Source organism: Rhea pennata, chromosome 1, assembly GCF_028389875.1.
Source record: "Rhea pennata isolate bPtePen1 chromosome 1, bPtePen1.pri, whole genome shotgun sequence".
Lineage (NCBI taxonomy): Eukaryota > Metazoa > Chordata > Aves > Rheiformes > Rheidae > Rhea > Rhea pennata.
Window position 1 is genome coordinate 215,265,829 of NC_084663.1, and position 24,010 is coordinate 215,289,838.

Below are 24,010 nucleotides of genomic sequence, written 5' to 3' on the forward strand. Positions count from 1 at the left end.
GCCAGGTGCATATATGGAAACTCAATTGCTTCCATTGATAGAATATTCAGAAATGAAAAGAAGGAGCAAAATTAGTGATCAGGAGGTTGAGTTAAGACTCAAGCTTTCTGGTCCCACTTACACCACTACTTTACGGGAGTTTGACCCTATTATGCTGTAGAACAGGGGTAATACCACACAGCCCATGAGGATTTTATCTCATATAGATACCTAAAGATCCTCATTGCTGCAGTGGGACAGGTTACAATTACTAGGCTGGCACTTCCAGCACAACCCACTAATATTATTCATTCATTTATTTATATAATCCACTAACTGGGCTGTCACAGTAACTCATATAGACTACCAGTTCCAGTTCTGATGCACTGATGATTCCTTGCACTAGGATGTACTTATGGCTATTATCACTGTAGTTATATGGCACTTCTCCAGCTTCAAGGACACAGTTTTAAGCACACAGATGTCACAGGACTTCTTCAGTGCTTTTAAGAGTAAGACAAGGTGCCTCCACTTCACCTAGACCATCTTCTCCATGGCAGAAAATTCTCCCGTTCCTCACAGTTTACTAGATGAGCAGATCTGCTCCCAGCAAAGCTGTTCCATCAGGTCTACACCACCACTGAGGCACACTCAGATTTACTCATCATCTAAATAGTTCAAACACACGTGGAAGACAGAGACCAAGCAATCCCTCCACTACACTAGATGCCCAAGTTGATATTTAGGTAGTTTGGACAAGACAGGGGGTGCTGGGCTCAGCACAGTGCAATCATGTACACAGCAGACACCCCTTTTAGTCCAAGCTATAGTCAGAAACAGTGTGAGAAAATATTTGTGTTGTGGGACTTGAAAAGCTTATGCGGCGCTCAGGTTTTATGCTTAAAATGACCTCGTTGTGCAGAATAAGTCTCAGATTCCTTGAGAGCTCACTATAATAACATTTACCTTTTAAAGATTCTATAAAACAAAGTGAAATCATTTAAGTAATTTATATTCCTTGAAATACACAAAGAGAAGGTTATATCTTTGTGCAGAATTTGGAGACATAAAAATATTCCGACAGCACAGCTGACTTTCCCCATCCTTCAAATATTTAGCTACACTCATTATCAAATATTCAGCTACACTCATTATCAAATATTCTGACAGCACAGCTGACTTTCCCAATCCTTCAAATATTTAGCTACACTCATTATCAAGCCTGACAGACGCATATTTATAATGGAGTATGCATTAAGCGGCAGGGTAATCAGAATGGATAAATATTTGCCATACACATGAGCTACAATTACCATCGAGGACGTTTTGCATTTTCCTAATTCTGCTCCTAGCAATGTCCACAGATAATACACAGCCTCCTGAGATCAGATATGGACAGGCAGAGTCATTCCCACAGAGGCAGGGCTCTATTTGCTGGACTGTAGCCATACTCAGAAAATAGTTAGCCACACTTCAGGATGAAAGGAGCTACATACATCTCTCTAGTAATATAATACTGAGACATGTATTCTGGTCCAAGTATTCATATTTAAAGAACACGAAGGAGTCTAGCTGAGTGCTGTTCTCTAAAGCACAACTCTCATTAAAGTCAAGGCAAAACCTGCCAATGGGAGGAGCGAGGGAGGCGTGTTAAATAATGTTACCAATGACATCTGAGAGGATGTGTAAGATTTTTAAATATTTCCAGAGGGACTGTTTTTAATACGTTAACCACAGTTGTGAAAACAGTAATTAATAAGACTTTGCCACACAATAAAACAGTTGTGGGATGCACTAATACCTACTGTTTAGCCTGGTTGACATGAACCCCCAGAGTATAGCTTAGCCATTTGTACGTTACCTGTAAATAAAAAATAAAAATAAAAAACACTTTAGCAAGAAAACTTCAATCTTTTCACTCGTTAAACATCTCATCCTTTGCTTGTTTTACAGATAAGTCACATTCTTCAACCTCCCCCTCCCTTCTCCCTCCCACCAGGAAATCCACAGCACAGTATCCACTGCTATTGAAGGGAGAGCACGTGGAGACCCATTCACCTCCTGTATTGTGCCATGATGAACAGATTTAATCCCCAAGACCTGAGCAAACAGCTACCCTAAAAGGTGCCTTTTTGCAAATACTTCTTTGAAATATCACTGTAAACAATACAACCATTCAGAAGGCCTGCATTCTTCAGCTTCACAGCGGAAAAGAAAATTAAACAACATTTAACTGTAAGAAGTATTTTATTGTTCTCCCAGACTGCCACTGAGGATTTATTCCAGATTGCCCTGCTACCTCCATCTATCACAGGGGACACAGGGACAAGTTACAAGTCCTGCAGCACAGCACGTCCGTGCTTACCCAGTCAGACAACCTTCCCTCTACTCCTAGCCCTGCCACTGATTTCTTCTATGATTTGGACGGGCCATGTCCTTAGACCTGCTTCTTCTTCCACTCTGCCTCTTATAAACTAATCCTCGGACTAGGGCCTCTCAAAACTCAAGTATGACAGTTCAATTAAATTGCTGTCAGTCTAACTGACATTGGCAGCTCATGTTTCTGTAACTGCATCCACAGTCAACAAGATGCACCAACTTCAGCACATTACTTTCTTGATAAAATAGTTGTTTTACAGGAAAAAGAACAAGCACACGTACATATCCTGTTTCTGAATTGTCCTAATAATAATAATAATAATAAAAATAAATAAATAAAAAGCAAAGCTTCAAAATGCTGCAGACTAAGTAATAACTTTAACTTTCGGCTGATGCTGCAGCAGGTGACAGTTCGGTCAGGACTGCCTCAGTTTTCCAGGGGAAACTACTGTTTCATACAGTGCTCTCACCATGGTGCTTTCAAATCGACTCCTGAGCAAAACCAGCTCAGCTATTAGGGAGTGCAAACGGGCGGCGGGCAGGGAAAGGGGCTGGGTGCGGGGGCGGGCCGGGCACCCACGCAAGTCCCGCCTGCAGGGCCTGAGGGCAGGGCCCTGCCTCGCCTTTCAGCCGGGCGAGAACCTGCTGCTTCCGCGGAAGGAAGTTTCCCGACCGCGAAGCGTCAGGGCTGGTTTGCTACACGGGTGGGAACCGTCGCGGGCCGCCCACGCGGCGAAACTGGCGCCACGCACATGCCCGCCCCCACGGCGACACCCCCGCCACGTTCCCAGCCCCAGCCGGAGAGTTTGGCTCGGCCTCGGTGGCGGAGGCGCCCCGCACCCACTCGCTGGTCACGCGTGGGGGCCGGGGGAGGGCAGTGCGCATGCCCAGGCCGCCAACGGCCGCGGTGTGTGTGTGGGGGGGGAGGGGGAGCCGTTGGGCCTCCGCTGCAGGACTCACGATGCGGTTCTGGTCGGTGACGAACTCGTCGATGTTCTCGAGGTAGAGCTCGTCCTCCATGACGGGGCGCGACGCCAACAGCACCGGGAAGGGCCCCAACGCCGTTTCCCGCCCAGATCAGCGCCGCCGCTGCCGACCCGCCGCCATAGCAACCCGCGGGCGGGCGGGCGCTACGGCGGCCGCGCGCGGACAAAAGGCGCCGCCGGCGCCGCGCGGAGGCCGCCGCCCGGGCCCCGCCCACCCGCCGTGCCCTCCCCTCCCCCGCTCCCGTCAGGGCGGGTTTGGGCGGGAACGGGCCGTTTTGGAGACGGTTTAATTCCTCTAAGCGGCAAATCAGCCTCGGCTCTCGCCGCTGCCAGGGCGCACACGCTGGCGGGAAGGTCTGTTTTCCACCAGCAGTTAAAAATCTTCTTCTTAATGTAATTTTAAGCCCTTTTTGTGTGTGTGCGCGACAGGACAAAACGGGAAAACTCACTCACAGGTGAAACTTTCATCAGGGCTTGCCTGAGTCTTTCTCTGAGTTAGCCTGACCTCGGGTTTCTAATAGGAGATGTGTTCAGACCCAGTGACAGCTTTCAGCAGCCACTAAATGTCCTGTTTTCCCTTTTTTTTTCCAGGTAAATACGGCGGGAACGCACCACGGCCGCGCCGTCGGTTTGAGGAAGAGGTGTTACAGCCTCTGTGTGATCCCCAGCCCCATGCCAGTAATTTTTACTTCTAATTTTGCCTTTTTTTTCATAACAGCATCACCAGCACTTCCCCGCCATCGATGCAGTTGACTTAAAAATCTCAAAAATTGGACAAGGTGGTTTTGAGGTTTTTTTTCCCCCCTAATGTGGGGTTATGCTCAATTTTATTTGCTGTGTTTCTTATTTATCCTTCCTAGTGTGGCCTCATACTGTTCCCATGTCACTGGAGGCAGGGTTTTTTTGTTAAAAAAAAAATCCATTTTATGGATAGTTAGATAAATGCAGTGCGAAAGAATTAAGTTTGCAGAGCCTAATTTTGCTGTGCAGCTGCTTCTGCCAGGGAACTGGTGCGTGTTTCCTCTGCCCTAACGTTTGCAAGCGGGCCTCAGTGCTGAGCTGAAAACAGTGCTTTTACAAGTCAGAAAGGAGTTCTTACTCCGTCACAGGGATCCCCGAGACATTACCATTTTGAGTAAATTTGAGTGAACTGTATGTTTTCTCAGGAAGTTCGGCGGCGCTCCAAACAGAGCTCTGCAGCTTACAGGACTCAACCACTTCGCAGGAGATTCCCGAGAGAAATTTGAGTCTCTGCGAGATCAGTGATTTGACTGTGTCCATATACCATGAAGAGAGCTGAAATGGAGAAGTAGGGAGACAGACTCTGCTGGTTTGAAAAGGAGAGGTCGCAGATTTAGCCTTAACATCCCCAAGGAATAATCCGTCTCTAGGTGCCCAAAGTCATGCCACCAGCCTTAGCGATGCTGCAAAGTGTGCATTTAATTAGGGCGTGCTGAGAAAGAAAATTTCACTCCCTGGAGTCGGAGGTTTTCTTTCTGATTTCAAAAGGGGCAAGACAGAGGTCAAAATCATTATCCGCATACTGCTGCTTCTTGTGAAAAAGCAGCGATTTTGTGCGGATTTTGGGACTTGCAGCTTGTTTTTGTCAGTAGCATGAGACATCTCGCGCTCTACCCAGAGCTACTAACGAATCATTATGCAATTTCATCTCATGAATCAAGTCCTTGAGCAAAAATGGGGAGAGTCCAGCTTAGGGCTACAAAGATGATCAGAGGGCTGGAGCACCTGCCCTGTGAGGAACGGCTGTGAGAGCTGGGCCTGTTCAGCCTGGGGAAGAGCAGACTGAGGGGGGATCTGATCAATGTGTACAAGTACCTGCAGGGAGGGTGTCAAGGGGACAGGGACAAACTCTTTTTCAGTTGTCCCATGTGACAGGACAAGAGGCAATGGGCAGAAATTGAAGCACAGGAAGTTGCACCTGAAGGTGAGGGGGAATTTTTTCCCTGTGAGAGTGACGGAGCCCTGGACCACGTTGCCCAGAGAGGTTGTGGAGTCTCCTTCTGTGGAGATCTTCAAGGCCTGCCTGGATGCAACCTTGTCTAACATGCTGTAGGTGACCCTGCTGAGCAAGGGGGTTGGCCTAGATGATCTCCAGAAGTCCCTTTCAACCTTACTGATTCTATGAATCTATGATTCCCATATAAATATCGCAGTCATCAGCAGAGATCCAACAGCTTTATAACATAATGGCAACCTACGTGGTAGCTGAACACTTGCGGGCCTCATACGCCAGCTGAGCTTACTAAAGATGAGTGCGATAACCCAGGGTGTCTGCGATCACATCTTTTCTTGTGCTTCGCCTTGGCAAATTCTGCCACTTTTCAGATTGTACACACTAGACTCGAGGTATAAACCAATTGCACCTCTGTGATATCACTGTGGACAGTAACAATCTCAGCTGTAAATTAATTAGGTACCTTCTCAGCCCTGGTGTTTGTAGAAGTCATAGTTTATCCTCTGAAAATCTTGCATTTCTTATTTTTGTGGTAGAGCCAGAACAGGAAGGCTTGAAATAGGTGCATCAGTGGGGACTTAAAAACCCTGTCATGCCCTGTCACAGCGAATTCTCGTGAGGAAAGCCAAGTGTGCAGCAATGACCTCGGTAGTACTCACAGCCCAAGCATCAAGACCTGTAAAAATACAAAATGGCTTTTAAAATGTCTCCATGCGACTTTGATGCCCTTGTTGTCTTTCTGCACCATACATCTACCAACTGTTGCACTGATCCTGGAAATAGCATGTGGGCGCTGCAGACGGACAGAGAAACTACACTGATGCTTATAGTGTGCAGTGAATGCTCATGCATTAGTTTGCAGATTGAAGTACTGCTGCATTACTATATAGACTGGCCCGTTAACTTGAATGAAGACTGAAGACCAGAATTTATCCTGTCTCCTTGTCCTGAATGATAACGTTTGTTAAAACATCTTTCACAACTAAAATACATTAAATAATTTTAAAAGAAGGAAAAATGGAAACGACAAATGTTATTCTCCTAATGCAACAAACTGCTGAAGATTCAGCTAGGATTTGCCTGCATAACTGTAGATGTTTAAAGTGCCTCCAGAGGGCATTTCTTTCAACTTCAGACACCTGTTTCAGTATTCACCCCTGAAAGTGTCTATTTCTGTTCAGTACCCAGAAAATTAATGTAGGGCAACTGTCTCAAGATTCAGACATCTAAACTTTGACTTGCTTAAGGCAAAGCATATGAATCCTAATGCAAGAGCTAAAAATACTTCAGGAGCATTTTCTCAGAAGGTCCGATAATACTGGCTTTTGTATAGGATTTGAATACTCTTTCATGTAAGGCTCTGACAGTATTTTACAAACACTAGTTAACTACCAGAAACACAAAGAAATAGATGAGTATTGTCTCCATTTTAAAGATGAGGATACTGAGACACAGAGAGGTTGTGCTTTGTCGAAGAATCCTTCAGTAGACCCAGTGTAGGACCCAAATATCCCAACTCCCAAACATTTTTCTCAAAGCATTATACACAATTCTTTCAACCATCACTTGTGAATAACAAAATGACTTGTACTTATAGCTACTCACAGCCAAAACCACCAGTACCAGCAGAAACGAAGCCTGAGGACTCATCGTAACAGTCATTTCCAAATGTGCTTGAGAAAACAGATAAAATGGACAGAATGTCTGGAAACTCATTACAGATAGTAGCTAGCAAACATCTGACCAAGGAGGAGTTTGAGAAAAAGGAGTTCTTTTGAATTTTTAATTAATCCTACATGTGGGAGGGGGGGCTTCCTTGAACAGTTTAGCAGGTGAAAGGGGGGATCCTGGTGTCAAAGCAAAGTTAATTTAATCTCTCCAAAACTCATTTAGCTATCAGCACCTCTCTGTTTTGGAGCTTATCAGGGGACGTCTATTAAAAGCTTCCAAAGATCCAGTTTGGAGAAGAAATGCATCCTATCTGAATAAAAGTGGAGGATTTCAGTTACAAAATGGAAATCATAAGAGAGATATGTAACTAGATACAGAGAGTCTGACCCTCCTCCTTTCTTACACCAGGAAGAATAAAAATAACTAGGAAGAACTAATAGGGTCCTTTCAGCAAGAAACTGGTGCGATGGGTGAGTCAGATCTGTATTTTTCCCCCTTATGTATGCATAAACATGCCTGGAAGAGTTAGGATCAGGCAGTACTGTAAAACCAACGGGAACGTGTGAATGCCAAACGACTCGCCTAGCACCACTGAGAGTACTGACAACTGTCTCCGCTAGCTGTACGGAGAGCTTTAGACACACAGCATATGTGCAGACACCTAAATTTAAGTGTCCTAATCTGGAGCTGGTTCTCTTCCACTCACATGTTTTACGGTGCGTGACAGTATAGCAACGTGCCTTCATAAAAGGAAATGTTGCATTGTTAATGGTTCAGCCAGAGAGCTTTTTTCTTTAATTTTGTACCTAAGTTAAAATTCCCTTTTTGAAAAATAAATAGGTATATGTAAAGCTTAAGCACTTCAGTAGAAAAACATGTGTGTAAACAGCTGGGAATCTATCAGCAGTAAGAGTACAATCTTGGCTGAGCCACCACCAGGTACATGTTACCACGTGTGAACAAAGGTGATTTGACATGAACTTCTTCCAGAAGCGTCATCAGGATTCCCCACGCTGAGTCTCATCAGTAGCTGGCATTTCTGACTTTATTTACTGTTAGCTGCATTTCATTCTGAAAATATTTCCGGGGCTGTTTGCGTGGGAAAATTGATGGGATAGCTCCCATATGGACACCTATTGTAGATCTCTTTTGTTTTAAGATGATTAGCATGCCTCAGCTTGGAGTATTTGACATTTATTCAATAGTAGGATAGGCACAGGAGGAGCTGTAGCAGAGTAGCTTGTTTTGTAGCAGCTATTCGGATCAGTGTCCTCACGCAGACAGGCAATTAAGATAAGAGGAACAGCTAGGAAATAGTGCCAATCCTCTAATGAATAACTATTGATAAAACTGTGATGGGAATGAGCCAAAAAGCATTTCCCCAAATACAGGATACTGCACAGCTACAGTGTCCCAGGAACAAGCAGGGGTAGGGACATGCTCTGGCTCCTTCTGTGGGGAGCAAATGCTTCGGCATCAGCTCGGCCCTGCTCCGTGCAGGATGAGAAGGCAGGGCTGCCCCCTCCCTTCTCCCTATGTTGTACCCCGCCAGAAGAATTTAATAAGAAAATTCAAGCTACCCGTCAGGCTGCAAGATCCGAGGTCTGGGAACAGGCTGAAGAGAGGGTCTTTGATGTCTCCATACACTTTTCTGTGTCTATGAGCCAGAATTTGCCTCCATGTGAGATTTCACTGTGAAAAAGGCAGATTAAGAGACTTTAGGGAAAATAACCGGTGACGGATTTGATCAGTGGCAGCAAGAAACGGCAGTTCAGTAAAAGATCCGTGACAGTCGAGAGAGAGGGGGCGCCCACTTGGACAGAGCTTGCAATATGACCAAACGGTGGCTACGGCAGACGTGGTTTGGGCCCGTGTCAACCCCGTGGCACCAGACAAGGGCACGGCATTTCCAAAACCATCTAGGCTCATGCAGTTGCCTGCCTCAGTCAGCAGGTGCCAGCTGGACACTGTGCTTGCCTCTGAGCCCCGAAGCTGCACATCGATAACCTGGGTGTCAAGATCTGTTGCTATTGCTGGGAACAAGAGCGCTGTGGTGACTCTTGCGCTTGTGCAAGCCAATGCTGCTGCCAAAAAAGCCACCACGCTCTTCCCTGACTGCTGCTTCCCACCACCCACCATCTCCTCCGTAGTGCCAGCGCAGGCATTTCTGCTGCCGTGCTGTGAGCTGCGTCAGGAAACCCATTTGGGTTAAAACAGATTTTTCTCCTGGGTTAATTTTAATCCAGATCGGTCCCCTGCAACAGCTCGACACCCTGTCCCGCAGCACTTGTGTTGGGCAAAGGGAGGGAGCCGCAAGGGCCGAAACGATGGCTGAGGAAGGCGCGTGCCGGCTGCGCTTTGCAGGGCTGCACCTCGCCCCGGGGTGAAGCCGCTCCGTGAGCACGCCGAGCGGATACCCATCTCCGTTTGAATGCGTCAATCTTTTTTACCCAGCAGGGATCAGGGAAGGAAATTGTACACGTTTACACGACCTTAAAATAAACTCACGCGACACCTCTGACCCCACAACGTGCGAGAGGGTGTTTCTCCAGTGGTCACAACAATTTGTTTTTGTTGATGATAAAATCGTATACATCCTCTTCCTCCTGTGGCCTTGTGCACTTTCTCTCACATTCTTGTTCTCTCCTTTTCTTCGTTTTTATGTGGCTGTTCTTGTACTGTGACATTTTGCTCCTAACTTGACGTTTATGCTTGGTTTACGGAAGGAGTGTGCAGGTCTTAATACATTACTTATCTTTTTTTTTTTTAAGGTTTCTTTTCATCTTTTGTTTTTTCCTCCTTTAAGTTTCCTGCTTTAAGCTTTCTGGATGATTTCCTGACCTTGGTTAACACACCCAGTTACTGTAAAATTCTACTTTTCACTTCCAGAGTTTTGCATAGCATGCACCTTGGTATTGCATATTAATTTTAGGGCAAGAAGGTGTCTAAGTTCTTTTAACTGAGGATTTGTTTTCATTTATAGAAGATGGCATGAGATGTCTTTCTGATCTCACTCATACCAGTTTTATGTGCTGAGTAACTAAATGGACATAAATTGAAATAAGAGAAGTTGAGACTGCCTATTAGGAGAAATGTTTGCTCCGCGAGGACGGTCAAGCATTGCAATAGGGGCTCAGAAAGGTTGTGCATCTTCATCCTTGCAGGCTTTCAGGACCTGGCTGGATGAAGCCCTGAGCAACCTAGTTGGAGTCTGAGCTGCCCTGCTTTGAGCACTGGGTTGGACAAGAGACCTCCTGAGGCCCCTTCCAGCCTGAACTATCCTATGATCCTCTGCGATATCCACTTTGTGGATATCAATTATTGGTTTAAATACAACTGAAAGAGCAATTGCCACAGATCTGTGAAATGGAAATTTGAGTGGGTCTCCTAGACATCTTCTGAACTGTGCTTTGTGGCCACTGCAACATGCAGCTCCCACTTAGACACGCAGGTGTTCATCGGCCCAGTGTCGCAGAGGGAGAATGCAAGGTCTGATCCCTGATGCTTGCAAGAAGTTATCTTTTTACTGGGCAGGTGTCTGAAATCAGACCGTTCAAAAGAGAGCGCTGCTTCTAACTCAGACATAACTCACTGCTCTTGGGAGACTGATCCACAAAAAACATTCCGAATGGCAGATATTCGGCAGCAGAATGAAATGACAGAGAGAACGGCAATTTTTACCACAGAGACTGCTACTTTTCACATTTCTTACTGGAGAGAGTCCAGCTTAGGGTTGTGAAGATGATCAGAGGACTACTGGAGCCCTGTGAGGAACGGCTGCGAGAGCTGGGCCTGTTCAGCCTGGGGAAGAGAAGACTGAGGGGGGATCTGGTCAATGTGTACAAGTACCTGAAGGGAGGGTGTCAAGGGGACGGGGACAAACTCTTTTCAGTTGTCCCATGTGACAGGACAAGAGGCAATGGGCAGAAATTGAAGCACAGGAAGTTGCGCCTGAAGGTGAGTGGGAATTTCTTCCCTGTTAGAGTGACAGAGCACTGGACCAGGTTGCCCAGAGAGGTTGTGGAGTCTCCTTCTGTGGAGATCTTCAAGGCCCGCCTGGATGCAACCCTGTCTGACATGCTCTAGGTGACCCTGCTGAGCAGATGGTTGGCCTAGATGATCTCCAGAGGTCCCTTCCAACCTTGCCAATTCCATGGTTCTGTGATTCTTTGCATGGATCCCAAACAGAAGAGTTTAAAATCAAAAGCACCTCAAAATTTAATGTTGGAACAGATCAAAACCAGAGGAAATCGACAGCAGAAACTCAGGTGTGCACAAATTTGCCCTACTGCCTCCACTCACTGTGCCATGAGTTCACACTTACCTATTCAATCCATTAAGTTAGGCTTAACTTAACTGTTCCTGTCTTGCAGGTTGTGCTCATCTGACTAATCCTGCTGACACCGAAACATCAGCTGCCTGCACTGTGATTACCAGAGCAGCATCACCTACCAGTGTCCACAGTGGGTGGCGGAGCTGGCCTGGTCCTTGCACAACCATGGACGTGCAGCTTGACTTCTCTCTGCCTCTGTTTTCCTGCAGGTAAAGCACATCCTGACTGCTTGGTAAAATATTTCGAGATCTGTTGACAATACGTACCCCTGCCACCTTTTCCTTCCTCCGTTGTATTACATCTAAAGTGCTGACTCCTCCAAAATATGAAAAACAGAGAGTCAAAAAAAGCCCCAGGTTGGCTTGAGAAGAGCATCTCTAAAGGATGCAGAGCAGCAGGTCTGACCTCGGGATATTGGTGGTGCAGAACAACCTGCAGGCCCAACTTCTACTCCCATCTCGGATCAGAGCTCATGTGAAAATACCCTGGGAAGTTACAGCTCTGGGGCACTTGGAGGCTTGGTGCTACATACAGTTTGTACCAGGGAGTTTGGGTTAGGTAGCAAGACTCAAGTTGTTTAACGTGACAGATGAGATTTGGTCTTCCAGGGGATCCTAAGGAAAAAAAAAAGAGAGAGAGAGAAAGAGAAAGAGAGAGAGAAAGAAAAAGAAAAACCTGTGAAAGGTATTTGTAATCAGGCCCGTTTTGGCAGGACTGGGTTAGGGACTGGTTGTACAGGAAGCTGTGCAGGACGACCAGGGAGAAGGTGAGCTTGGGCAGGGGGCGAGCAGACGAGGAAAACCTGGAGACGAGAGCATCTTCACCAGGCTGATGACGGCCAGAGCAGTGAGTGACCAAGCAGGCCGTCGCATCGCGGACCTCACGAGCGGAAACAACCGCAGCGCCGGCTCCCGGGCAGCACGGGAAGCAGAGCTGCTCACCACGTCGACACTGAGACGGGTCAAGGGATGACCGCTGCTGAGAGAAGCAAAATCAGCCCAGAAACGCTCACCGGGTCTGACTCGTCTCCCCAGGCGCAGCCAGAAACTTCCTTAATGACTTCCTGATTGCGCTCCGCCGTGCGTGCAGCCCGACACCTCCATTTCCATGTTTGCCTTCCCGTCTGGCATGGCCCCGGCGACGTTATTTTGGAGTCGATGAATAAATCAAGGGGGCAGCGGTGGTTCTGGCTATGGGTCACTGGTGTGTGACCCAGGGTGTCACCCAGAAACGGCTGGTGCAACGGGAAAAATAAATTCATAGCTTGAGGCCTCCCAAAATTACCTCCTCACGCCTCAAAGCGTGAGACATCTCTGTCCCCGGAGGCGTTGGATCCCCGCTGGGGAGAAGGGAACGGAGGAGGCGGCCTCCGAGCTCCTTCCAGCCCTACGGGAGGCTCACGGCGGCGGATTCAGAAATACGGCCGAGGATGCTCCGGTTTCTTTGGGACAGGCTGAACTTTTCTTCTGAGCTTGTCTAGCCCCTAGCACAGCCGGGCTCCCAGCCCGTGAACCGAACGACTTCAGATGATCCATGTAATTACTAAACACATGAAAGCGCAGAGCTTAGCTCTGCTGCTGGCATGGCCCTCGGCACAAACCCAGCACCTCGGCTAAGAGGAATCGGTTTCTCCTACGCAACTTGCTTGATAAAACAGGGATTTTGCTTAAAAATGCAGAATGTGCAGAGAGGGGACAGCTATACTCAGAGCTGGGGGATCAGCCCAGGCCCTGGCTCTGGCTCCTGGCTCTGCCCGTGACACAGGGACAACCGTATCACCCCTGGGACATCGCAACCGCGCCAAAATCAACAGGAATTTTGTCGTGGACTTCACCGGCATGACGCTTTAGCCCTTCGCAGAGAGATTTTGCTTCGCTCTGGGCCACGGGCAGTCTCTCCCTTGCCAGACACCTGCTCTGCAGCTCCTGCCTTGGCCCCCCCGCTCACCTTCCTGCTATTAAGCTGTGACTTACATTAGCTTTAAAGCTTCCCAAGGGGGTGAAATCCTGCTGGTGCCAAAAAATGGGCCTGCTGCAATCAGAACTGGTTGGAGTTGCACTGTGCTTTACGCTACCCAAAGGAAAAGGCAGTATAAAAAGGCAAATTACCATGCAACAAAGGAAAAAGCTGTGCTCGAGGAACCCTTAAAAATAATCCAGCCCTGATGTAAGGATAAAACGTGAGCCGTTTATGGCCCCCTTCCATCAAAACGTCTCCATATCCTCCCCGCTTCAAAAGCAGGATATTGACAGTAAATACGCCAGCTACGCAACCGCCCTGATTTCTGTCGTCTTATTTATGAGGATCCCAGACCGTGTTACACGCAGTTTTCCTGATCTTACGCGTGCACTGCTGCTGCAAGCCAAAACGGAAGAGCAGTTGGCTTTGACGTCGGGCAAGAATTCGACGCTTCATCGTAGGAAAGGAAATAACCCGATACGCACACAGTGTTGGTGCAAGACCCGAGTCCCTCCCGCCACGGGCGGCCTTCGGCCCCCGGTTACGGCAGCGGCGATCGAGCTGTTTGCGGAAATTGGCTGCGGGTGCTCAAACACGAGCTGACACAACGGCCCCGGTGGGTTTTATGGTGTTTTCTTCCCAGGCGATATGAGCTTTATAAGCTATTGTAACATTCACGCCTTTTCATCCAGAACCTAAGTAAACAAAGCAAAGTGCTTTTCCTTTCTTGCAAATACCCTTACAGAAGAGCTGCGTGTTTCACGCTGCTGTCAGGCGACGGTTAAACCACCTGCAAATACAAAGGGCAGATTACCAGTAAGGCAGATTTTTGATAAAAACAAAGAGTTTATTAACATCCTTGATTGCTTTACAAACATCAGATGCACGTATTGTGACTTTCATATGCTTAATCTCCTCGATAACTTGGAGCGGCTGCACTCTGGGAACTAAACCCTTAAATTTGCTTAGGTTTTAATGGTTGACTCATTAGCAGTCGGAGGAGACTCGCAGATTTGTTAGATTTGTAATAAAAATAAGTTGCGATGGGAACATTTTTATCGCCCTCTAAAAGCAGCAGCATGATTAATCGCAAGGGTCAATCAATGGCAGGGATTTATTTACGATACTTGGAATTTTATGACCTTGAGATGCCGCCCCAGAAGCCTTTCCCTTACCCGCGTGTCTTTGGCAGGTCGCTCGCGGCTGCTTGCGCACGGGTTTTGGGGGGTAGGATTACACCCCGGCGCGGAGCAGAGCGGGCGGGTTTTTCGCCTGAGCCGTCGCTCGCGAGGGCAGGGAAGCTGGCGCGAGCCGAGCTGTCGGCAGGACTGGTTTTACCCAAGGGAACCGTCACGAACGCCGCTTTCTGCCGCTTTGCAACGCCGCATGAGACCCTCTCTCCAGAGCGGAGATTTGGGGCTGGAATTGCACTTTCGTCCCGTCCCCTCTCCCTAATTCCCCATCCCCCTGTCCCTAATCCTCCGTCTCCAGCCCCTGTTTCTGGTCCAGCCCTAGCCCCTGGCCCTAATCCCTTGTCCCCCTACCCCCCACCCCCACCCCGAGCCTCAAACCTCCATCCTCAAGGCCCTCTCCCTGGGCTCCGGGCCCCCATTCCCTAATCCCTCATCCCCAAATCCCATGTCCTAGCTCTAAACCCTCGGTACAAACCCCATCCCTAATCCCCCATCCCCAAATCCCAGGCCCCATCCCTAATCTCCCAGCCCCAAATCTCATGTCCCATCCCTCCCTCATCCCAAATCCTGTGTCCCTGCCCTAACCCCCCAACCCAATCCCCCGCCCCAGCCACTATCCCCTACCCCCAGCTCCATGTCCCATCCCTAATCCCCACCTAAACCCCATGCCCTGTCCCTAATACCCCCACAAACCCCATGTCCCATCCCTGATCTCCCCAGCCCCAATCCTGTGCCCTCCCCCTAATCCCCCAGCCCCAAATCCTGTGCCCCATTCCTAATCCCCCAGCCCCAGCCCCAATCCCATGCCCAGCCCTTGATCCCCCCCGGCCCTGTGTCCTGCCCCTATGCCCCCCAGCCCCAATCCTGTGCCTTGTCCCTGATCCCCCCCAGCCCCTATGCCCCCCAGCCCCAATCCTGTGCCTGGTCCCTGATCCCCCCCCAGCCCTGTGTCCTGCCCCTAACCCCCCAGCCTCAATCCTGTGCCCGGTCCTTGATCCCCCCCTCCCCAGCCCCATGTCCTGCCCCTAACCCCCTCCCCCCCGAGCCCCTATGCCCCCCAGCCCCAATCCTGTGCCTGGTCCCTGATCCCCCCTGGCCCTGTGTCCTGCCCCTAACCCCCCCCATTCACAACCCTCCCACCCCAATCCCCCCAGCCCCTGACCCCCCCCGAGCCCCTATGCCCCCCTGCCCCAATCCTGTGCCTGGTCCCTGATCCCCCCCAGCCCCATGTCCTGCTCCTAACCCCCCCCCCCGAGCCCCTATGCCCCCCAGCCCCAATCCCGTGCCTGGTCCCTGACCCCCCCCCCGGCGCTGTGTCCTGCCCCTAACCCCCCCCCCATTCACAACCCTCCCACCCCAATCCCCCCAGCCCCTGACCCCCCCCCCAGCCCCAATCCCGTGCCCGGTCCCTGATCCCCCCCACCCCAATCCCGTGCCTGGTCCCTGATGCCCCCCGGCGCTGTGTCCTGCCCCTAACCCCCCCCCCATTCACAACCCTCCCACCCCAATCCCCCCAGCCCCTGAGACCCCCCCCCGGTCCCAATCCCGTGCCCGGTCCCTGATCCCCCCCGGCGCTGTGTCCTGCCCCTAACCCCCCCCCCCCATTCACAACCCTCCCACCCCAATCCCCCCAGCCCCTGAGACCCCCCCCGGCCCCAATCCCGTGCCCGGTCCCTGATCCCCCCCGGCGCTGTGTCCTGCCCCTAACCCCCCCCCCCATTCACAACCCTCCCACCCCAATCCCCCCAGCCCCTGAGACCCCCCCCCCGGCCCCAATCCCGTGCCTGGTCCCTGATCCCCCCCGGCGCTGTGTCCTGCCCCTAACCCCCCCCCCATTCACAACCCTCCCACCCCAATCCCCCCAGCCCCTAACCCCCCCCCCAAGCCCCTATGCCCCCCAGCCCCAATGCCATGCCTGATCCCTGATCCCCCCCGGCGCTGTGTCCTGCCCCTAACCCCCCCCCCATTCACAACCCTCCCACCCCAATCCCCCCAGCCCCTAACCCCCCCCCCAAGCCCCTATGCCCCCCAGCCCCAATGCCATGCCTGATCCCTGATCCCCCCCGGCGCTGTGTCCTGCCCCTAACCCCCCCCCATTCACAACCCTCCCACCCCAATCCCCCCAGCCCCTGACCCCCCCCCGAGCCCCGTGTCCTGCCCCAACCCCCCCCCCCCAGCCCCTATGCCCCCCTGCCCCAATCCTGTGCCTGGTCCTTGATCCCCCCCTCCCCAGCCCCATGTCCTGCCCCTAACCCCCCCCCCCCGAGCCCCTATGCCCCCCAGCCCCAATCCCGTGCCTGGTCCCTGATCCCCCCCGGTGCTGTGTCCTGCCCCTAACCCCCCCCCATTCACAACCCTCCCACCCCAATCCCCCCAGCCCCTAACCCCCCCGCCCCAATCCCGTGTCCTGCCCCTAACCCCCCCCCGCCCCAATCCCGTGCCCGCTCCCTGACCCCCCCCAGTCCCGTCCCCCCCCCCCCCCGCCCGGGCCTGCGCGCCGCCCGCGCCCTCCCCCGGCGGCGGCGGCGGCGGCGGGCGGGATGTCGCGGGCGGCCGTGCGGGTGCTGCGCCTGGGGCTGCGGCCCTACGGCGAGGCGCTGCGGGCGCAGGAGCGCTGCGTGGCGGCGGCGCGGGCGGCGCGGGCGGGCGCGGCGGCGGCCGAGGGGCTGGTGCTGAGCGAGCCGGCGGCGCCCGTGTACGCGTGGGGGCTGCGCGGGGCGCCGGCGGCGGCGGCGGCGGCGCGGCTGCGGGCGCGGGGGGCGGCGCTGGCGGCGGCGCGCCGCGGGGGGCTCCTCACCTTCCACGGGCCCGGGCAGCTGCTGGCGCTGCCCGTGCTCGACCTGCGCCGCCGGCGCCTGCCGCTGCGCGCCTACGTGGCGGCGCTGCAGGCCGCGGCGCTCGGGCTCTGCCGCCGCCTGGGCCTCGCCGCCGCCCGCGCCCTCCCGCCGCCCTACACCGGCGTGTGGCTCGGCGACTCCAAGCTCTGCGCCATCGGTGAGCGCCCGGGGTGGTGGTGGTGGTGGTGGGGGGGGGGGGGGGGGGGGGGGGGTTGCACCGGGAACCGGGCGCGGGGATTGCACCGCGGACGGCGTTGCACCGCGCTTCGGGGGAGGGATTTGCACCGGGGGCGGAGCTGCACCGGGCCTGGGGGGTGCGGGCGGGGGGGGGGGGTTGCACCGGGGGTGGGTGGGTGTGTGTGTGGGGGGGGGGGGATCGCACGGAGGCGGGGAGAGCCTGCACCGGCGGGGAGGGGGGTTACTGCACCGGGAGGAACATCCGCCCGGGGGGGGGGGAGGGACGGGACGTGCACGGGGAGAGGCCGCGATCCCAGCCCGGGATCGGTCCCGGGGCCCCACTGCACGCACAGCGCCAGGCCCTGCCCCCCAGGGCCCATTGCACCCACAGGCCCTGCACCGAGGGCCCCATTGCACCCGCAGCACCAGGCCCTGCCCCCCAGGTCCCATTGCACCCACAGGCCCTGCCCCCCAGGTCTTATTGCACACACACCCCAGGTCCTGACCCCAGGTCCCATTGCACCCACAGGCCCTGCACCGAGGGCCCCATTGCTCCCACAGCACCAGGCCCTGCCCCTCATGTCCCATTGCACCCACAGGCCCTGCCCCTGGGGCCCCATTGCACCCACACCTCAGGCTCTGCCCCCTCCAGGTCCCATTGCACCCTCTGCACCAGGCCCTGCCCCCCAGGTCCCATTGCACCCACAGGCTCTGCCCCCCAGGTCCCATTGCACCCACACCCCAGGTCCTGACCCCAGGTCCCGTTGCACCCACAGCGCCAGGTCCTGCCCCCCAGGTCCCATTGCACCCTCTGCATCAGGCACTGCCCCCCAGGTCCTATTGCACCCACAGGCCCTGCCCCCCAGGTCCCATTGCACCCACACCCCAGGTCCTGACCCCAGGTCCTATTGCACCCACAGCGCCAGGTCCTGCCCCCCAGGTCCCATTGCACCCTCTGCACCAGGCACTGCCCCCCAGGTCCTGTTGCACCCACAGACCCTGCCCCCCAGGTCCCATTGCACCCACACCCCAGGTCCTGACCCCAGGTCCCATTGCACTCACAGCGCCAGGTCCTGCCCCCCAGGTCCCATTGCACCCACAGGCTCTGCCCCCCAGGTCCCATTGCACCCACACCCCAGGTCCTGACCCCAGGTCCCATTGCACTCACAGCGCCAGGTCCTGCCCCCCAGGTCCCATTGCACCCTCTGCATCAGGCCCTGCCCCCCAGGTCCTATTGCACCCACAGGCCCTGCCCCCCAGGTCCCATTGCACCCACACCCCAGGTCCTGACCCCAGGTCCTATTGCACCCACAGCGCCAGGTCCTGCCCCCCAGGTCCCATTGCACCCTCTGCACCAGGCACTGCCCCCCAGGTCCTGTTGCACCCACAGACCCTGCCCCCCAGGTCCCATTGCACCCACACCCCAGGTCCTGACCCCAGGTCCCATTGCACCCACAGCGCCAGGCCCTGACCCCCGGGTCCCGTTGCACCCAAGGACGGGGCTCTTGCTTGCCCGCTGCGCCCGTGCGGGTTTGGGCCGTCTCGGTGCCGTCGGGCTGCGGGTTCCCCCGGCGGGAGCGGGTGCCGGCGCGCGGGCGCCGGGCTGACGCGCGGGCGCCCGCGCAGGCGTGCACTGCGGCAACTACATCACGTCGCACGGGCTGGCGCTCAACTGCTGCACGGACCTGACGTGGTTCGAGCACATCGTGCCCTGCGGGCTGGAGGGCAAAGGCGTCACGTCGCTGAGCCGCGAGCTGGGCAGGCACGTCGCCGTCGCCGACGTCCTCGAGCCCTTCCTCGACTCCTTCCAGGAGGTCTTCGACTGCACCCTGGTCTTCGCGGAGGAGCCGGCGCCGTAGCGCTGACCGTCCCCGACGGAGACCGGCAATAAACGGGGGCGGCCGTTGCCGTTGCCCAAACGTCCCGGAGCCGTTCCACTTCCTCCATGTCCCTCTTCCTCGGGCGCCCGTCACCGGGGCCTTGGGGCACCTCTTTGCGCCGGGCGCTGGGAAAGGGCTGTACGCACCAGTGCTGCTCCGGGGGCTTCTTCCCCCCCCCCTTCCCCCAGACCCCTCCAGGACCCCCAGGGTGGGTGTGGGATGTCCCAGAGTGGATGTGGGACCCCCAGGGAGGCCGTGAGACCCCTGGGGAGGCTGTGGGACCCCCCCGGGGCAGCTGCGGGACCCCTGAGTGGGTATGAAACCTCCCTGGGCAGCCAGTTCCCCTATGATGGGTGCGGGACCCCCCCCCCCCGAGTGGCTGTGGGGAGGATGTGGGACCCTTGAGCAGGGGGTGGGAGCCCTGAGGTGGGTGCAGGACCCATCAGGGTGAATTTGGGACCCCCTGAGGAAGCTGCAGGACCCCCCTGGGGTCGTTGCGTGACCTCTTGGGTGGATATGGGACCCCTGAGCAGGGTGCAGGACCCCCGAGGTGGGTGCAGCACACGCCAGGGCAGGAGCGAGACCCCCAGAGCGGGTGTGGGACCCCTGAGGAGGCTGCAGAACCCCAGGGGGCAGGAATGAGACCCCCAGGGTGGCTGGGGGACCCCGATGTGGATACAAGACCCTCCTAGGTGGGTGCAGGACCCCTCTGGGGAGGATGCGGGACCTCTGGGTAGTGTGTGGGACCCCCGGGGTGGGTACAGGACTCCTCAGGGTGGATGCAGGACCCCCTGAGGAGGGTGCAGGACCTCCATGGGGCAGCTGTGGGACCCCTGAGCAGGGTGCAGGACCCCCGAGGTGGGTGTGGGACCCCCAGGGTTTGTGCAGGATGCCCCCGGGGGGCAGTGAGACCCTCAGAGTGGCAGCAGGAGCCCTGAGCTGGGTATCAGACACCCCCAGTGGGGTGTGGGACCCCCCCAGGAGGCAGTGGGATTCCCCTGGGGAGGATGTGGGACCCCTGAGCAGGGTGCAGGAGCCCCGAGGTGGCTGCAGGACCCCCCGGGAAGGCCGTGGGACCCCCCGGGAGGGTATAGGACCCTTGAGTAGAGTGCGGGACACCCCAGGGCGAGTGTGAGACTCCCCGGGGCAGGAGCAGGACCTGACGGGAGGCAGTGGGACCCCCGGGGTGGGTGCTGGACCCCCTGGGGGAGGAGCAGGACCTGCAAGGAGGCAGCAGGACCCCCCCGGGAGGATACAGGACCCCTGAGCAGGGTGCGGGACACCTCAGGGCGAATGTGAGACCCCCCCCCCCCGGGGCAGCAGCGGGACCCCCCGGGGCAGGTGCGGGACCCCCCTGGGGAAGGAGCAGGACCCCCCAGGAGGCTGCGGGACCCCTCGGGGCAGGTGCGGCACCCCCCGGGGAGGCTGCGGGACCCCCCGGGGAGGCAGAGGGACCCCCCGAGCTGGGTGCGGGATCCCCCGGGGTGGGTGCGGAACCCCCCCGCGGAGGCAGAGGGACCCCCCGGGGAGGCTGCGGGGCCCCCCGTGGAGGCAGCAGCGAGACCACCCGCGGAGGCTGCGGGACCCCTCGGGGCAGGTGCGGCACCCCCCGGGGAGGCTGCGGGACCCCCCGGGGAGGCAGCGGGGCCCCCCGCGGAGGCAGCAGCGAGACCACCCGCGGAGGCTGCGGGACCCCTCGGGGCAGGTGCGGCACCCCCCGGGGAGGCTGCGGGACCCCCCGGGGAGGCAGAGGGACCCCCCGAGCTGGGTGCGGGATCCCCCGGGGTGGGTGCGGAACCCCCCCGCGGAGGCAGAGGGACCCCCCGGGGAGGCTGCGGGACCCCCCGGGGAGGCAGCGGGGCCCCCCGCGGAGGCAGCAGCGGGGCCCCCCGGGGCGGGCGGGCGGCGGCTCGGCCCCGCGAGGGGGAGGAGGCAGCGCGGCCCGGGCCGGCCCCGGCGAGGGCCGAGCCGCCGCCGCCGCGATGCTCCCGCAGTCGCGGCTCGGCGCGGCGGCGGCAGCGGAGGGCGGCGCCGGCCGGTGAGTGACCGTCCCCGGCCCCTCGGGGCGCCTCGGAGCCCTCGGGGGGGCCCGCGGCACAAGGCCTCCGGGACGCCCCCAACCTCGGGGTGCTTCGATCCCCCCTCCTCACCCCCGAAATCTGGGGAAGGGGCTGCCTCAACCCCCCCCCTTCCTCCCAACCCCACCTTGCTCCTGCTCTTGCTTTGCACCGCGGGAGGCGTTGGAAGGACCCCCCCTACCCCCACCCCCGGGGGGGTCCCCAGGCGCCCCAGCCCGCGGACGCCCCCTCGCCTTCCCCGCAGCCTCGGGGCGCGCATGGAGGCGACGTGGCAGCGGAGCCTGCACGCCGTGCTGCGCGCCCTCAACCAGACGGCGCCCGGCGCGGCCGCCTGCGGCTCCGACCGGCCGGCGGCCCGCGACGCCGGCGGCCGCCCGGGCCGCCACGACAACGCCTACATGTACATCCTCTTCGTCATGACGCTCTTCGCCGCCACGGTGGGCAGCCTCATCCTGGGCTACACGCGCTCCCGCAAGGTGGACAAGCACAGCGACCCCTACCACGTCTACATCAAGAACCGGGTCTCCATGATCTGAGGACCCGGAGAAGGTCCGCGGTCGAGCGCGGCTCCAACGCCGCGCGGGGAAACGCGCTGCGCGGGGAAGTGCACCGCGCTCCCGCGGCGAGCGGATGGGGACAGGGACCGACTTGGGGCTGGGGGGGGGGACACTTTAATGGGGGAAAATTCGCCCGGCCCGACGGCCGAAGGAGGCCGCGGGCTTCGTGGCTGTAGAGCTGGGCTGGGCTGCCGTTTTCTCGCCGGGAATTAAAGGAGTTGGCGCTTTCCGGAGGCTTCGGCTCTGCTTCTTCTCCGAGCGGGCGGCCGGCGCCGTTCGGCACCTTGGCGTGCTTCAGCCTGGCCGGGGATGGAGCGAGCCGCGGGCGCCGGAGCCCCTTGGTCCCCGCCGCCGGCCCCGAGCATCGCCGAAGCCTGGCCGGAGGCGTCCTGCTCCGTGTCCCCCGAAGTCCCGGCGCTCCGGGGACGCTGATGTCGGAGTCTTTCCTGCTTCCTTCCTGCCGCCCGCTGCCGGCTGTAGCTTTGCCCTTTTGTCCCACGGGTCTCCGGCGCGTTTTCCACGGCGCCGGGGCTGGGAAGGGGACGTTCTTGGGCTCTCTTTCGGGCACGGCTGGGAGCGTCGGCACTGCGGGAAGAGCGGTGAAGGGCGACGGGTTCCCGAGAGGCTGCGCCCTGTTTGCTTTGCGGTCGTCGCGGTGGGAAAAGAAAATAAACCCCTGCGGGAGCTTGATCTGCAAATAAAGCGGAGGAGCCGGGCCGGCCCGGCGCCTGCCGGCTCCTCGGGGTGTTCCCGGGCTCCCTTGGCTCGGGTTTCCTCCACCTCCGGGGCCGTCGCCCTCCCCGAGACGCTCGTCTCCTCCGGCTTGCGTGACTCTGTTACAGCAGGGCACGTCTTAAAAAGCTGCAAAAATGCTGCTTCTCCCCGAAACAGAAGACCCCTGCGGGAGGGGGCGGGAGGGGGGAGAATGCTGGGAAAGCCTCCAGCGGTGAGCATCGTCCCTCCGATTTCTTCTCCACGGACCCAGCGAGTCCCACCACGTGCGTTTTCATGCTGAATAAGGTCTGGAAAGAGCCGCTTTAAATGGAGCTGCGACCCCGCGGCGGCTCTGCGAGAGCCGTCCCGGCGCGGGCGAGCGAGCGCCGCCGGCCGAACGCGTCCTTCTGCCGCATCGCTCGGGAGACCGGGCTCGTGCAACGGCTTTGTAGCTGCAACCAGCTTAATGGGAGCTTCCAAACAGGTAGGAAAACCTCCGGGGGTTGGAGCTGGGCTAGGGGGAAAAACATTTTCCAGGATTTATCCAGGATTTTTGGTCTGGGGGCCTGCAGCAGCGAAGCTCGGGTAGGACCTCGGGCGCAGCGGCCGCGCCTGGACCTAGAGGAGGGCGTCGAGACGTCGTCGCCGCGGGACTCGGAGGCTGACCTTGCCTGAACGGGAGCCGTGGGCGCAGCGCCGCGGCCGTCGGGGGCCGGCGTGCGGCGGCTTGTTCCGGGAACTGCTTCGCTACCGGGCGTGTTGATAAGAAACGTGCCGGGTTAATTCGTAGTAACACGGTGCCTGATAAGCGATGGGCTCTGCAAGAGGCGCCAGCGGACGCCGGGAAAGGCTGAGCGAGCCGTGCGGGGAGCCTCCGGCACGTCGGGGCTTAGGGTTTGGGATGGAGACTTTGCTCTGGGGTAGGGAGAGGACTGCACATGGGGAGCTGCCAGTGCAAGAGAGCGGGTCAGGATTCGGGGGAAACCAGCGCTGGCCAAGGGTGCTGGCGGGCAGAGATGGAGCAGGCAGCCGGCTGGGCCAGGGCGGGCTGGGCTCCTGGGGACGGAGCCCGTGGCGGACGGTTTCTCCTGGGAACTATAAAGGCCAGGGCAAGGGAAAGGGAGAGAGCTCACAGCTCGCTGCTGTGCGTAGACATGCCCAACGAGCATCCCTGCACTACAGCGGTTGAACATTGGATAAATGTTCCTGCACTACAGTGGTTGGACATCGGATGAGCATCCCCGTCAGTGCACAGGTTTGAGGCTGGGTGAGCATCCTCTGCGCTGTAGCAG

General features: G+C 56.8%; 3 protein-coding genes across 4 annotated transcripts in view; 2 read left to right on the forward strand and 1 right to left on the reverse strand.

Annotated features, from left to right (window-relative positions):
• Positions 1 to 3,469, reverse strand: part of POLD3 (DNA polymerase delta 3, accessory subunit) — a 31,210-nt gene extending 27,741 nt beyond the window's left edge. The window contains exons 1-2 of one of the 2 annotated variants that reach the window (XM_062567485.1): positions 3,319 to 3,469; positions 1,785 to 1,840 (exon numbers count right to left, since the gene is read on the reverse strand). In XM_062567485.1, the coding sequence (XP_062423469.1) occupies positions 1,785 to 1,840; positions 3,319 to 3,378 (116 nt within the window). In that variant the 5' untranslated portion in view covers positions 3,379 to 3,469. Of the gene's footprint in view, positions 1 to 1,780; positions 1,841 to 3,318 lie in introns of both variants that reach the window. The other variant, XM_062567486.1, reaches the window with a different exon arrangement.
• Positions 3,470 to 17,002: 13,533 nt separating this feature from the next.
• On the forward strand, positions 17,003 to 19,412 carry LIPT2 (lipoyl(octanoyl) transferase 2). The gene is made up of 2 exons (XM_062578564.1): positions 17,003 to 17,469; positions 19,116 to 19,412. The coding sequence occupies exons 1-2, from the start codon at positions 17,016 to 17,018 to the stop codon at positions 19,346 to 19,348; spliced, it is 687 nt and encodes a 228-aa protein (XP_062434548.1). The 5' UTR covers positions 17,003 to 17,015; the 3' UTR covers positions 19,349 to 19,412.
• Positions 19,413 to 21,351: 1,939 nt separating this feature from the next.
• On the forward strand, positions 21,352 to 22,067 carry KCNE3 (potassium voltage-gated channel subfamily E regulatory subunit 3). Its single transcript, XM_062586338.1, has 2 exons — positions 21,352 to 21,407; positions 21,692 to 22,067. The coding sequence occupies exons 1-2, from the start codon at positions 21,352 to 21,354 to the stop codon at positions 21,981 to 21,983; spliced, it is 348 nt and encodes a 115-aa protein (XP_062442322.1). The 3' UTR covers positions 21,984 to 22,067.
• Positions 22,068 to 24,010: the final 1,943 nt, after the last annotated feature.